Consider the following 12677-nt stretch of genomic DNA (forward strand, 5'->3'; position numbering starts at 1 on the left):
ATGATAATTGGACTCTATGGGACGGGGACCCCTTGCCGCATCTCCCGTCCCTGTTTAGTAAAGCCTCTTATTTCCATCTTATTCTCGTCACAGGTAGGGGTGGCAAGCGGGGAAGCCCGCCCCGCCCCGTCCCTCCCCTACTACAAGAAAGTATTAGAATAGTGACCGATTTTAGCGACCGAAAAAATTAGTTGCTAATAGCGACTGATTTAGCGACCCATATAGAATTTTTAGGACAAAAAAAATATTGGTCGCTAAATCGGTCGCTAAATTACATTCAGCGACCGATTTTAGTGACCAACAAAATCGGTCACTAATAGCAACTGGATTAGCGACTGATAAAGTTTTAATACAACTAAAATAAAGCTGGTCACTAAAATCGGTCGTTATTTTTTAATTTAGCGACCGAATTAGCAACCAAAACAGAAAATAACGTCTTTAGAACTGTTGGTCACAAAATCGGTTGCTATTTTTTATTTTAGCGACTGATTTTGCAACTAATAGTGAAATATGGTGAATAACTGTTTGGTCGCTAAATAACTGGTCGCTAAATCGATTGCTAATTATTAAGTTAGCAACTGATTTTAGTGACTCACAAAATCAGTCACTAATAGCCACCGAATTAGCGACCGATTAGTTTTATACAACCAAAATAAAATTAGTCACTAAAATCGGTCGCTCTTTTTTAATTTAACAACCAAAACAAAAGAAAGAAATATCCTTAGAACTCTTAATCACAAAATATCGATTTTACAACCGATCAATAAATAAATAAAAATTGGTTGGTTACTAATTCGGTCACTAAAATTATAATCACTCGGTTAGCGACAGACTAATTTTATAAACTAACCGATCACAAATTCGGCCGCTAATTAAAAAAAAAAATATTATGTGAGTTACCCTCGTTAGTACCCCTCCCTGGTTTCATTTCCTAATTCGTGTCTTCTCCATTTCTCCTCAGTGCGGCGCCGTCTTCGGTCTACTGCCGCCGCGCCATCTTCACTCTACTGCCGCCGCGCCGTCGTCACTCCACTACCGCCGCGTCCGGCGTCTCTCCGTCAAACTCGCGTCGCCATCGCACCGTCAAACTCGCGTCGCCGTCGCGCCGTCGCACCGTCACACTCGCATCGCCGTTGCTCCGTCACACTCGCGTCGCCGTCGCTCTGTCCTTCAGTTACTCTCTCTCTTTCTCTTTGCTCAGTTTCATTCTTCAACTCTAAAACCTCCATTGATGATTGACCTAAAATTTATCAATTTCAGAATTCAGTGCCATCTTTCAAACTTCACGGATGAACCACAACTGAGTTCAACTTCTCATTGTTGCATTATGAAGAGGCTCTTCTGCTGATTTGGTATGTGGATTTTTTTCATCGAAGCTCTTTTTGTTGAAAATTGTTCTTTATTTTGTGGTTACTGAAATATATAATGCAACAATTCAGAAGGTCTGTGACTACCATGGACTTTGTTATTTTGTGCAGGCGAACCAGGAGACAGTTCAGAAGGTCTGTGACATAGTCAAGAAGCAATTGGCACTGCCAGAGGGTTCAAGTGTCACTGGAGAGTCCAAGTTTGCTGCCCTTGGAGCTGATTCTCTTTACACAGTACTTTCACATTTTCTTAAACTTCATCTCTGAATTTATAATAATCGCCATTCTTTGTTTCGTCATTTCAGATTTTGTGCAACCTCCTATCCGCTTGTTCTGTCGCCGGAGCTTACTCTTCCGCTGGAAAATGGATAAGTCAGTTTCGTATTCCCAAACTACCCTTCCCTCGTTCCTTTAAACCCTAGTCATGAGCAATTCAGCACTGCTTATTCATAATTACTATCTTAACTGTATACAGATCCAATTTTACAAGTGTTTCTGAATTTATTTAGGGTTAATTTCTTAGCGTAACAATGCAATTTAGCTTTTCTGCAATGTGCTGCATTCTTGGAAGTTATACATGGAGCCATTGGTGGGTTTTACTATACACTCAAAAATCAAAATCACATTCTTTGCAACCAATTTCATTTTATCAACATTTACATTGCAATGCACAAATTAAATTGTGTAACTTTTCAGGGCTTGTGCCAAGTGGAGCATTGCTTCCTCTCATGCAATGGGGAGGGAGGACACATTTTCTGCTTGCTATTGTTACCAAACTTGATGAGGTTCTTCACTTTCTTCTCTTTCACCATACACTTAATTATATCATGTTTGGTTTAGATTTTGGTAAAAGAAAAAATCTTGTTCATTGTAATCTAGCTTTTCTGCAAATTATACTTTCTGCAGGTCCAAAAGTTACCTTCAGTTTTTATCACCTTTTTCGCATGGAGCATAAGCGAGGTGATTTGATTTTTAATTATTCTATGGATTGGATTGGTTTGGTTTGGTTTCATTTAATTTTCTAGCATGACCTTGCCATGTGAACAGTCATAAGTTACTAAATCATTACCAAGTTCTGATGCACATAGTGTGTTATATATGCACATGCATGACATGGCCATTTTCCTAATAAGATTTATTAATAAGAAAGATGATTGTGCTGCAATAATCTTTGGAGATGCAGGTCATTAGATACTCACATTATGCTTTTAGCTGCATTGGAAATTGCCCTTATTGGATAACCTATCTCAGGTAATTCTTCTATTTTATCACAATTTCTCAGACTGTCACATAAATTAACTGAAATCTGAATTTAAAGCGTTCTGTTATTAGCACAATACATTTCAACTTTTTCTCAAATCTAAGCTTGACTTGTTTTATCCTTTAATTAGGTACACTGCGTTTATTGTGCTGTATCCTTTGGGAGTAGGTCCTGGTGAAAGTGAGTTCATATATTATATGGCTATCTGATTTTCTGAATTTTGTTTCTAGTTGACTTTAAAATTCACCCTTTCCTTTCATATTGTCATGGCAAACTGTTTTCTTTTCTTTCCTTTTTTCATTATATTAAGTATTGCAACTGATCAGTGAATATCATGCAGTTTGGATCATGTACCGGGCACTTCCAATTGTAAAGAAGAAGAACCTCTATTCAGAAACCTTTTCAGGCCTCCCATTTAGCTACTATAATTTCCTTAAGGTATGTTTAACATTTTGTTTAGATATTTCAACAATTATCTACTCTTGTAACTAGTTTAGTTATGGCTATTATCCCTTCAAAAGAAAGAAGCAAAAAAGAAAAAAAAAAATACAAAGGTAACTGCTATGATATGTTTCCTATAAATGGAGCTGGTACTTTAATTTGCATTAAATAGAAATTAGAAAGAGTGGTTATATGATAAATGGCCTGACTTATACTTTGCTTTATATATTTTGTTTATGAAGGAACAAGCATTTTCTTTAATAATAGTTCTTTGGAATAAATCAGGTCTATATCATTGGAGGAGATGGAACTCAGAGAGGTGCTAGCAGGATTTTTGAGGAGGTTAGAAGGCGTGGTCTCAAAGTTGCTGTTGTAGGAATCCCCAAAACCATAGATAATGACATCCCGGTACATATAGATTCTTTTTCTATTCCTTAATGGTCTTTTGTGTATTTCAATTCTTTTAACTAACTTGGCAAATGCTTTTTTTTTTGGATAGGTTATTGATAAGTCATTCGGGTTTGATACAGCTGTTGAGGAGGCTCAACGTGCTATAAATGCAACACATGTTGAAGCTGAGAGCATCGAGAATGGCATAGGTGTTGTCAAGCTCATGGGAAGATACAGTGGTAATTTTCTAGAATCATCACATCAGCATACTCTTATATGTTAGCAAGCCTGATATTTTGTGATGAATGGTGCAGGGTTTATTTCAATGTATGCTACTCTTGCGAGTCGAGATGTGGATTGCTGCTTAATTCCAGAGTCACCCTTTTACCTGGAAGGGCCAGGTGGATTGCTTGAATTTGTAGAAAGGAGACTCAAAGAAAACGGCCACATGGTTGGTGGCTCTTCGGATAGATATACTCTTTTTTGTCATCGCTAGCACCTCTCTGAGTTCCATCTCCCTATTGCATTTTTTTCTTATTGTTTAAAAATAGTTCTTTGTATGCTTATGAATTCATTTGCATTTGAATATTGTCTTATGCTTGTTCTAACTAGATATTGAATAGAGCATAGTTGTTCATGAATTATTTTTATCATGTTTTAGTTTAGATTGTGGATCATAAATTTGATGTATTTATGAATTTTTAATATTTTAAATTCTATATTTTTATGTAGACATTGTGAATGTTTTGGTATTTATTTGAAAAATTAATCTATGCATGATTCTTTTTATAAAAATATAATTATTTATTAAAATTAAGTTTTAATATTGGTAAATGTGAGGGACCGATTCACTCTACGTAGATTTACTGAAACGCAAGAAAGCCTTTCACTGGCAGGCGATTGTGTTTTCATTGGATTTCTCGTTACTCATGTTAGCATTCTCACTTCTGATATCTCCAGGTGTTGTCACCAAAAATCTTCTTCGATTGACAGAATGTCCTGTTACTGACACTTTAAAAAGCTACTTTCAAGGTCTCGTCGCTTCGGTGAATCACTTGAGCCCTGATACATTTTCGGTGCCATGGAGGTAAAAATCTATAATCTATAATTATAAAATTAGGAACAACAACCGATCTAGTGACCGATTTAGATTTTTAGTTCAGGAATTAGCGACCAATTTAGCGACTGATTTTAGATTTTTAAATCAGGTATTAGCGACTGATTTAGCGACCGTTTCCATGGCGACCGATTTAGCGACTAATTTACTTAGCGACTAATACTCTTTGGTAAAGGTTTGGTGGCCTTGTTCAAAAATCGGTTGCTATTTTCTAATTAGCGACCATGGTTTTAGCGACCACCAGAATCGGTCGCTATTTCGATAATTTCTTGTAGCGCCAGAAGCCCGCCCTTTGGCGGGCTGGCCCGTCCCGCCCTGTCTAGTGAGGCGGTCCCAGAATCCCACCCCGCCGCGCCTAAGGGCGGGCTGGCAGGCTAAACCCGCCAAATATCCTCTTTCTTTTTTTACTTTTAACTATTAAATAATATATATAAAGGCATAAAAAAATCTCTTCTATTTTTTACTTTTAACTATTATAATTTCTAAAGGTATAAACAAATTATAAGTTTTATATTCACAACATTAAAGTCTTTGTAATTATAAATATCTAATAAACATAATTATAAACCAAGTTTTTATCCAAAACATAATTATAAATATTGTTCCCAAAGCAAAATAAACATAATCCAAAACATAATTATAAATATTGTCTCTAAAACAAAATAAACATAATCCAAAACACTCAATTTTCACTTCATTCACTTGTAAGTTAGGTTGGGGGAAGTTGGATTTTGACAAAAAAATTGTAAAAATACCCATTGCCAAAAAAATACTAAGCCCAGCGGGGAAACCCACCCCATCCTGCCAAAGTCAGTGGTTTAAGCGGTGTGGGTTAGGCGGGCTTTTACTATTTAGCGGTCCCATTTTTTCAACCCGACCCGCCTTTTTTAGCGGGTTACACAGACCGGCCCAGCGGGTTTAGGCCCGTTTTCCATCTCTAGTTATGTTCATTGTTTAGGAGTTTGGACATAAGTCTGTATTTTATCATGTTATTTTTAATATTTTGTAGTTGTAATTAATGTGATTGGAAAATGATGGTAGTGTATTATATTTTGTTTTAAAGTATTTCTTTTATTTTAATTTTCTTCTACATTTTTAATGTCTTGCTTAAATATTTCTTTTTAATAATAAATGATCAGTAGTCTAACAATAATGTAAATTAATTTTAAAAATTATATTGACAGGTTTGTGAAGGTTTAAAACTTCTACAAAATAGCTGTTATTTTTAAAATAGAAAATTTTTGTGGGGGGTTTTGAACCGCCATAAACATTGACCAAGAACTGCCACAAAAATTCAATATAAAACCCCCACTAAACACACACAAAACTCCCCATTGAATAGATTTTGGAGGTTTTTAAAAACTTCCACAAAAGACCTCGTGGTACCTCAAATTTTGGGAGTTTTAGAAATCTCCACAAACCATTTGGTAGGGGTTATAAACCTCCACAAATAAGAGAAAAAACTGTCACAAATAAACAAAAATCTTGTAGTGTTTAAGTGTTCTAAAAATGACAGACATCATAATCACAAATATATTTCTGGATCATATGTAACAAATTTGTATCCCTCCTTGACTAGCTAGAAGACTAAATATATGTGAAGTGCTAATACTAATTTTCAAGACTTCAACGTGTTCATCATTTATATAATATATGCCTCTGGCATTTTTTTATGAGTAGGTAACATATGATTGCATTGTGTATCTAATAGATTATGGTTGTGTTCATGAGAGAAAAAAAAATGTCACCTTCAAGTTTCAGACTTTCATGTACAAATTTAACATCTATTGGGCCTTCACACTCAATTCTTGTTTCCAATATAGGCTCCTTCTTCCTATTTTTCGTCGCGTAATACTTTTCCTCCCTAAATCCTTGCCGATGACATGCAAACTTTTGTTTGTAAACCTCATCAATACTGTTTTTGAAAGTTTTACTACTCTTCTCTTACATTAAAATCTTAGACTTTGAGTACTTCAGATAAAAATCAAATGCAAGTTGCAAAGTAACTAGCAAAGTGATATCTATCAATTTTCTCCACACAAATTTAAGTGAAATTTAAAATTGTAATGTCTTGCACGGAGTCAACCATATACGCAGCTTCAAGGACATTCTCTGACAGATTAATTTTAGAAAAATACTCCCCTAAGTAAAATTATCTCCCAAATATTCTTCAGATTCATACTATTCATCCATCATATCTTGATCACATACTATCTCTTTTTGTTGGTTAATGTCATCGTTCTCCTGGTACTGCTCATACATCTCAGTGTCCGTAAATATATCTGGCATCTTAAAATTATTCAATAAAAAAATATTCAATAAACTAGATCATATAACACTAAAAAAATAAAACTCATACAATGAACGAAGATTTAAATAAATCTTTTCAAATAATTGGTTGTTGTTTGTATAATAAAAAATTTCTGAGTATATATAATTATTTTCTTCAATCAATCAATTGGATAATTTAATGAATCAGTTGTTTTTCTCAACCAATCAATTGAATAACTCATGAAATCAATTGTTTTCTTAAAAAAAGCAATTGTTTTAAAGAAAACATGGTTCACTGATCAATCTATTGTTTTAAAGAAAAAAACATATTTCTTCACTTATCAACGATTGGATTAAAGAATATTCGCTAACCAATCAATTTTCGAATAAAAACAATTGATTGTTTCCTAATCGACATAAGATGAAAAAGGACTCTCACGAATCAATTGATTATTATAATGACGAAATCGACTGCAGATTGTTATTTCTACAAGTGCGAAGTTCGTGAACGATGAACAAATTGAAAATCAACAAGATGGAAATCAACAAGATGGATAAAGCAATAAAAAAACGATGAACAGATTGATAATCAAAAAGATTTGATGGATAATTACAATTATAGAATTGGATAATTAAAAAACAAATTGATGATAGATTTTGCACTAATTATTAATTTTAGTATTGTAAACGATCATGTTAGAGTATCTAAATCAAAATAAAATTAAAAAAAAAATTAAGATAAAATTATGAAGATAAGATAAATAGATGAATAATAAAATAATAATTTATAAAATAAAAAATAGATTTAAAATTAAATAATAGATGAAGAATTAGTTTATAAATAAAATTAAATAAAAATTATTTAACAATTATTAAAAAAAGTTAAAAACATATTTTATTACTGGACCATTTAATAGTCTAAACGTTATGAGACCATTTTATAGATAGTTATTTCCACGATCCTAGTATTTTGGTAATTACTTATGCACGTATTCAAATAGTTTTATTATAACCAAAATTTTCTCTAATTAAAATAGGTCTTACATTATTTATTTTATTCGAATTTTCGATTTATAAGTATAAGGGAGTCGGATTATAACTAATGAATCATTCCCTAAATAAACTTTTTGTTCTTTTCCTCTCTTATATAATTCTCGTAACCATCGTATTTTTATTCTTATGAATGAATAGGTTATTTCTGTATTCACTATAACTAATCGTATGAGAATATATGTATGTTGATTTCGTGCTTTCACTTTTCACCAAAATGTGAACAAAAAGTCTCCAATGGATGTGCTGTCATCATACCATCTACAAGATCACGTCACACGGCATTTAATGTTCTAAAGTAATATCTTATATCATCGGTTACATATTCTGGGATAATTTTAACAATTTGTATACATACAACCCAAGGGTTTGTTAGGGGTTAGGAGTCAGGACCCCAAAATAGTGTGAAACCAAAATCATGTCAAAGGATGGATTCTCCAATTTGTGGCTGTTTTAGCACTCCTGATGATTATTAACTCCTTGAAGTAAAACGATATAAAGGAAATAATATTTGCATCATTTTTTATATTATTAAATATATATTTTATTTTTTATATAAAAGATAAATATTTTATTTTTCATTTTTATTAATTATTTATAATATATATAGAGAGGAAATATAGGAAGCCAATGAAATATATGTACAATGTATACAATGTGGGTTTAGAGATGTTCGATTTAGTAGGATATCAGATATTTATTATCCTGGTACCCGGATGGTTATTCTGAATAGTATGTATTGTGTTTGAGAAATTAGTAGTATTTTATTTTGAATGTTAATTTTTTAACTCATATTGGACCAAACACATTGTATAGATATTCTATTAGCTCCCTAGCAGAATTCATATATATATATATATAACATTTCTTATTATAGAAGTTTTCTTGTTCATTTTGACATGATTGAATTTGAGGCAGCAGTTGACCAAACAATACAAAATTGTGGCTGCATATTAAACTTTAGTTTCTAGATAGAGAGATTTTTCATTTTTTTGTGCTTATAGAAGTTTTGTCTAATTTATCTAAAAATAAAGATAAAATAAGATGAAATTTATTCTTTTTTTTTTAATTCATGAATAAAATTTAGGCATCATAAAAAAAGACTTTCTAAAAATTATTAACAAACTTATGTTTGATTTAGAAGGATTGCTCCAATTTAGGTCATCCTCCAAAAGAATTGAATGCAATATCAGTTTTTTTTTTTTTTTTTTTCACTTATATTTCTATCAAATGTTAAGCAATTAACCATTTTAATGTAAAAAAGAGAAAATGATTAGTATTAATTTAAATATAAGACAAAAATAAGAAAAAATGTTTACCACCTAAAATTAATCTATGTTTATGATAAAGCCAAGGAAATAAAGCAAGATAGTTATATCAAAAGCATGAAATAAGAAGGTATTGGATATAAGTGAACGAAGAAGTTTTAGGGATCGATATTTTTATTAAAATTTAGTCAATATTTAATCATTAAAAAAAATATATAATTTTATACCATTAAATATAATCTTTTACTATTAAAAATACAACTTTGCTAGATAGACAACAGAGATTGTGAATAATATGAACAATTGGCTGCACTTTCGGCCCACAGAAGATGAAAGAAAAAAAATAGTTCATTATAAATTATCCTCTAAAATCATACTTTCACTTTTTACACTTTAACCATCCACCTCCTAACCATTTTACCATCGCATACACCCCTTCCTAAATCCTCATTGCGCCGTCAGTCCCTCCCTCATCAGCTAGCCTCAACGTTGTCGAGCTTCTTCTCCATCAAGCCGTCGGTTTAAAATGAAAATAACCATCTACATATTTATTAAAATGAACATCTAGCAAATTTCATTGTATCTACTTAAATCCAATCTAAATTAAATGAACATTTACTTTAGAATAAAAATAACCATCTACAAACTTAGTAGAATGAATATCCACACTGGAAAAAGGAAAGAAGAGGAGGAGGAGGAGAACCACGGTGGCGGAGGGAGGACGGCAGCAAGACAACGCGAGACAGCCGCAGTGGCGCATGGGGAACGCGCGCGATGGCATCACTTGCGTAGCAGCAGCCGGCAGCAACATGGCAACAACTCCTGGCGCGGCACTGTAGCAACTAGGGGTGGTAAACGGGCCTAAACCTGCCGGACCAGCCCGCGTAACCTACCAAAAAAGGCAGGCCGAGCTGGAAAATTGGGACCGCTAAATATCAAAAGCCCGCCTAACCCGCACCGCTTAAACCGTGGGCTTTGGCGGGACGGGGCGGGCTTCCTCGCCAGGATTAGTATTTTTTAGCAAGGAGTATTTTTACAATTTTTTTGCCAAAACTCAACTTCCCCTAACCCAACTTACAAGAGAATGAAGATGAAAATTGAGTGTTTTGGATTATGTTTATTTTGTTTGAGACAATATTTATAATTATATTTTAGATTATGTTTATTTTGCTTTGGGAATAATATTTATAATTATGTTTTGGATGAAAACTTACTTTATAATTATGTTTATTAGATATTTATAATTATAAAGACTTTAATGTTTGTGAATATAAAATTTATAATTTGTTTATATCTTTAGAAATTATAATAGTTAAAAGTAAAAAAACAGAAGAAATTTTTTTATGCCTTTATATATATTATTTAATAGTTAAAAGTAAAAAAAAAAGAGGATATTTGGCGGGCCCGCCAGCCCACCATTAGGCGAGGCAGGGTGGAATTCTGGGACGGCCTCACTAGGTGGGGCGGGACGGGTTAGCCCGCCAAAAGGCGGGCTTCTGGCGGGGCGGGGTCGGGCGGCGCAGGCTTCCCCGCTTGCCACCCCTAGTAGCAACGCCGCCAAGAAAGAATGGCGCGAAAATAGCAAGACAACTGCGGCGGCGGCGCTCCTATACACGTGAATGGGAGAAACGGAGGCAATACGGGAAGGTGATGGAAACAGACAGGTGTGGCTGCGCTACATCTGCACAGGCTACGGAGAGGGAGGACAGCGGCGTTCTGCTGCGTCTGAATGGGTTGAAGGGAAACGGCAACGTCTGGACGGCTATCTCCGGTGATGACACTAAGTTGTGGTGGTGGATCAAAGATGGAAAGTGCTGACAACTGAAAGTGCTGACAATCCCGTTGGGAAGATGGCATAAGGACAATTTTAGTGACATGGACAAAAAAATTACACGGTTTAAGGAAGAAATCAAGAAGATTGATGATATGGTAAGCAATGGAGTGTATGATGGAACGATTAAGGCTAGAAGAAAGGCGTTGGTCACTTGTTGTGAGAGATGGTATGTAAGGAAAGAAGTTCATTGGAAACAGATGTCTCAGTCCTGGCATGCGAAGAAGATGGACAAAAATACAAGATACTTTCACAATATAGCCTCAGCAAGAAGGCGGAATAATAGGATTGATACACTGGTGATAAACGGCATACAGGTCAAGAATCAAGCGAGAATTAAGGTAGCTATCAGAGAATTCTACAAGGATTTATATCATCAGAAAGCTTCTCCTATGATGGGATTCAAAGATGGTTTGGTGGGTAAGATAGATGAGACAGATGCTAGGACTTTAGTGGAGCTGCCATCGGCTGAAGAGATCAGAGCGACTGTGTGGGACTGCGACTCATCTAAAGCGCCAGGTTGTGATGGGTACAACATAAATTTTATCAAGAGGTGTTGGGGCGAGCTTGGGCCTGAATTCACGGCAGCAGTGATGGGGTTCTTCCAGACATCCTGATTGCTGGCAGATACCAATATCACTTGGGTGGCGCTTGCACCCAAGTTCGTTGGTGCGAAGGAGATCAAAGATTTACGGCCTATAAGTATGGTGGGGTGCGTTTACAAGGTTATCTCGAAGGTACTAGTTAGGAGGATGAGGGCAGTCATGCCGGGATTAGTAGGGGAGACTCAAAGTGCGTTTGTCAAAGGGAGAAAAATACATGATGGGGCACTTATTGCGTGTGAAATAGTAAACCGGCTGAAACTGAGGAAAAATGAGGCAGCAATAATCAAGCTAGATTTTCAGAAAGCATATGATAGAGTCAAATGGAGTTTTGTCGACATTGTATAACAAAAGATGGAATTTGGGCTTAGATGGAGAGCATGGGTTATGGAGTGTGTGACAACCGCATCTATGTCAGTTCTGATAAATGGTTCTCCGGCTAAGCCTTTCAAAATGGAAAGAGGTTTGAAACAAGGTGACCCGCTTTCTCCTTTCTTGTTTGTACTGGTTGTGGATGTGCTGTATCGAATGGTTGGAGAGGCTATCAGAAACGGTCGCATATCTCCGTTGTTGGTAGGGAGAGATAGTATTGAATTGTCACACCTGCAGTTTGCTAATGATACTATTCTGTTTTGTCCGCCTGAAGATGAGACTATTAAGAACTACAAGCGACTTCTGATGTTTTGAGTTGATGTCAGGACTCAGGATTAATTTTGATAAGTCCAGCTTAATTCCAATTAATTGTGATGAGCAGTGGGTCCAACGTATGTGCAACTTATTGGGTTGTAAGGACCCTTCCAGTTAAATACCTTGGAATATCTTTAGGAGCAAACCCGAGGTTGGTGAAGACCTGGAAGCCTATAATAGACAAAGTGGAGGAGAAACTCGGTCTATGGAAAGCGAAGGTGTTAAACAAAGCGAAGAAGTTGGTGCTTATCAAATCAGTTTTAAATAGTTTACCAGTGTATTATTTGAGCTTGTTCAAGATGTCGAAAGTTGTTGCTGAAAAACTGATCTCATTGCAGAGAAGATTCATGTGGAGTAAGGAAGATGGTAGAAATGGTATGTCGGTAGTAAGA

At 34.9% G+C, this 12677-nt stretch overlaps 2 protein-coding genes across 2 annotated transcripts; both read left to right on the forward strand.

Moving 5' to 3' along the window:
* On the forward strand, positions 1 to 4192 carry LOC107610448 (uncharacterized). The gene is made up of 13 exons (XM_088495314.1): positions 1 to 150; positions 962 to 1140; positions 1334 to 1352; positions 1479 to 1601; positions 1673 to 1739; positions 2064 to 2152; positions 2274 to 2327; positions 2551 to 2618; positions 2759 to 2808; positions 2969 to 3066; positions 3355 to 3477; positions 3569 to 3698; positions 3774 to 4192. Exons 1-13 carry the CDS (start codon positions 1 to 3, stop codon positions 3953 to 3955), a joined length of 1332 nt encoding a protein of 443 aa, XP_088351440.1. The 3' UTR covers positions 3956 to 4192.
* Positions 4193 to 11040: 6848 nt separating this feature from the next.
* On the forward strand, positions 11041 to 11946 carry LOC107610447 (uncharacterized). Its single transcript, XM_016312497.1, has 2 exons — positions 11041 to 11515; positions 11624 to 11946. Exons 1-2 carry the CDS (start codon positions 11041 to 11043, stop codon positions 11944 to 11946), a joined length of 798 nt encoding a protein of 265 aa, XP_016167983.1.
* The last annotated feature ends 731 nt before the right edge of the window (positions 11947 to 12677 follow it).

The sequence above is a fragment of the Arachis ipaensis genome, chromosome B8, assembly GCF_059453495.1.
Source record: "Arachis ipaensis isolate K30076 ecotype BB chromosome B8, ASM5945349v1, whole genome shotgun sequence".
Lineage (NCBI taxonomy): Eukaryota > Viridiplantae > Streptophyta > Magnoliopsida > Fabales > Fabaceae > Arachis > Arachis ipaensis.

Excerpts from the sequence above, each read along its gene's own strand:
- LOC107610448 (XM_088495314.1), top strand. The coding sequence starts at position 1 with ATGATAATTGGACTCTATGGGACGGGGACCCCTTGCCGCATCTCCCGT. Across the intron at positions 2,153-2,273 it reads TTGTTACCAAACTTGATGAG|GTCCAAAAGTTACCTTCAGT; the intron begins GTTCTTCACTTT and ends TACTTTCTGCAG. Across the intron at positions 2,619-2,758 it reads TATTGGATAACCTATCTCAG|GTACACTGCGTTTATTGTGC; the intron begins GTAATTCTTCTA and ends TCCTTTAATTAG.
- LOC107610447 (XM_016312497.1), top strand. The coding sequence starts at position 11,041 with ATGGACAAAAAAATTACACGGTTTAAGGAAGAAATCAAGAAGATTGAT. Across the intron at positions 11,516-11,623 it reads CGACTCATCTAAAGCGCCAG|ATACCAATATCACTTGGGTG; the intron begins GTTGTGATGGGT and ends GATTGCTGGCAG.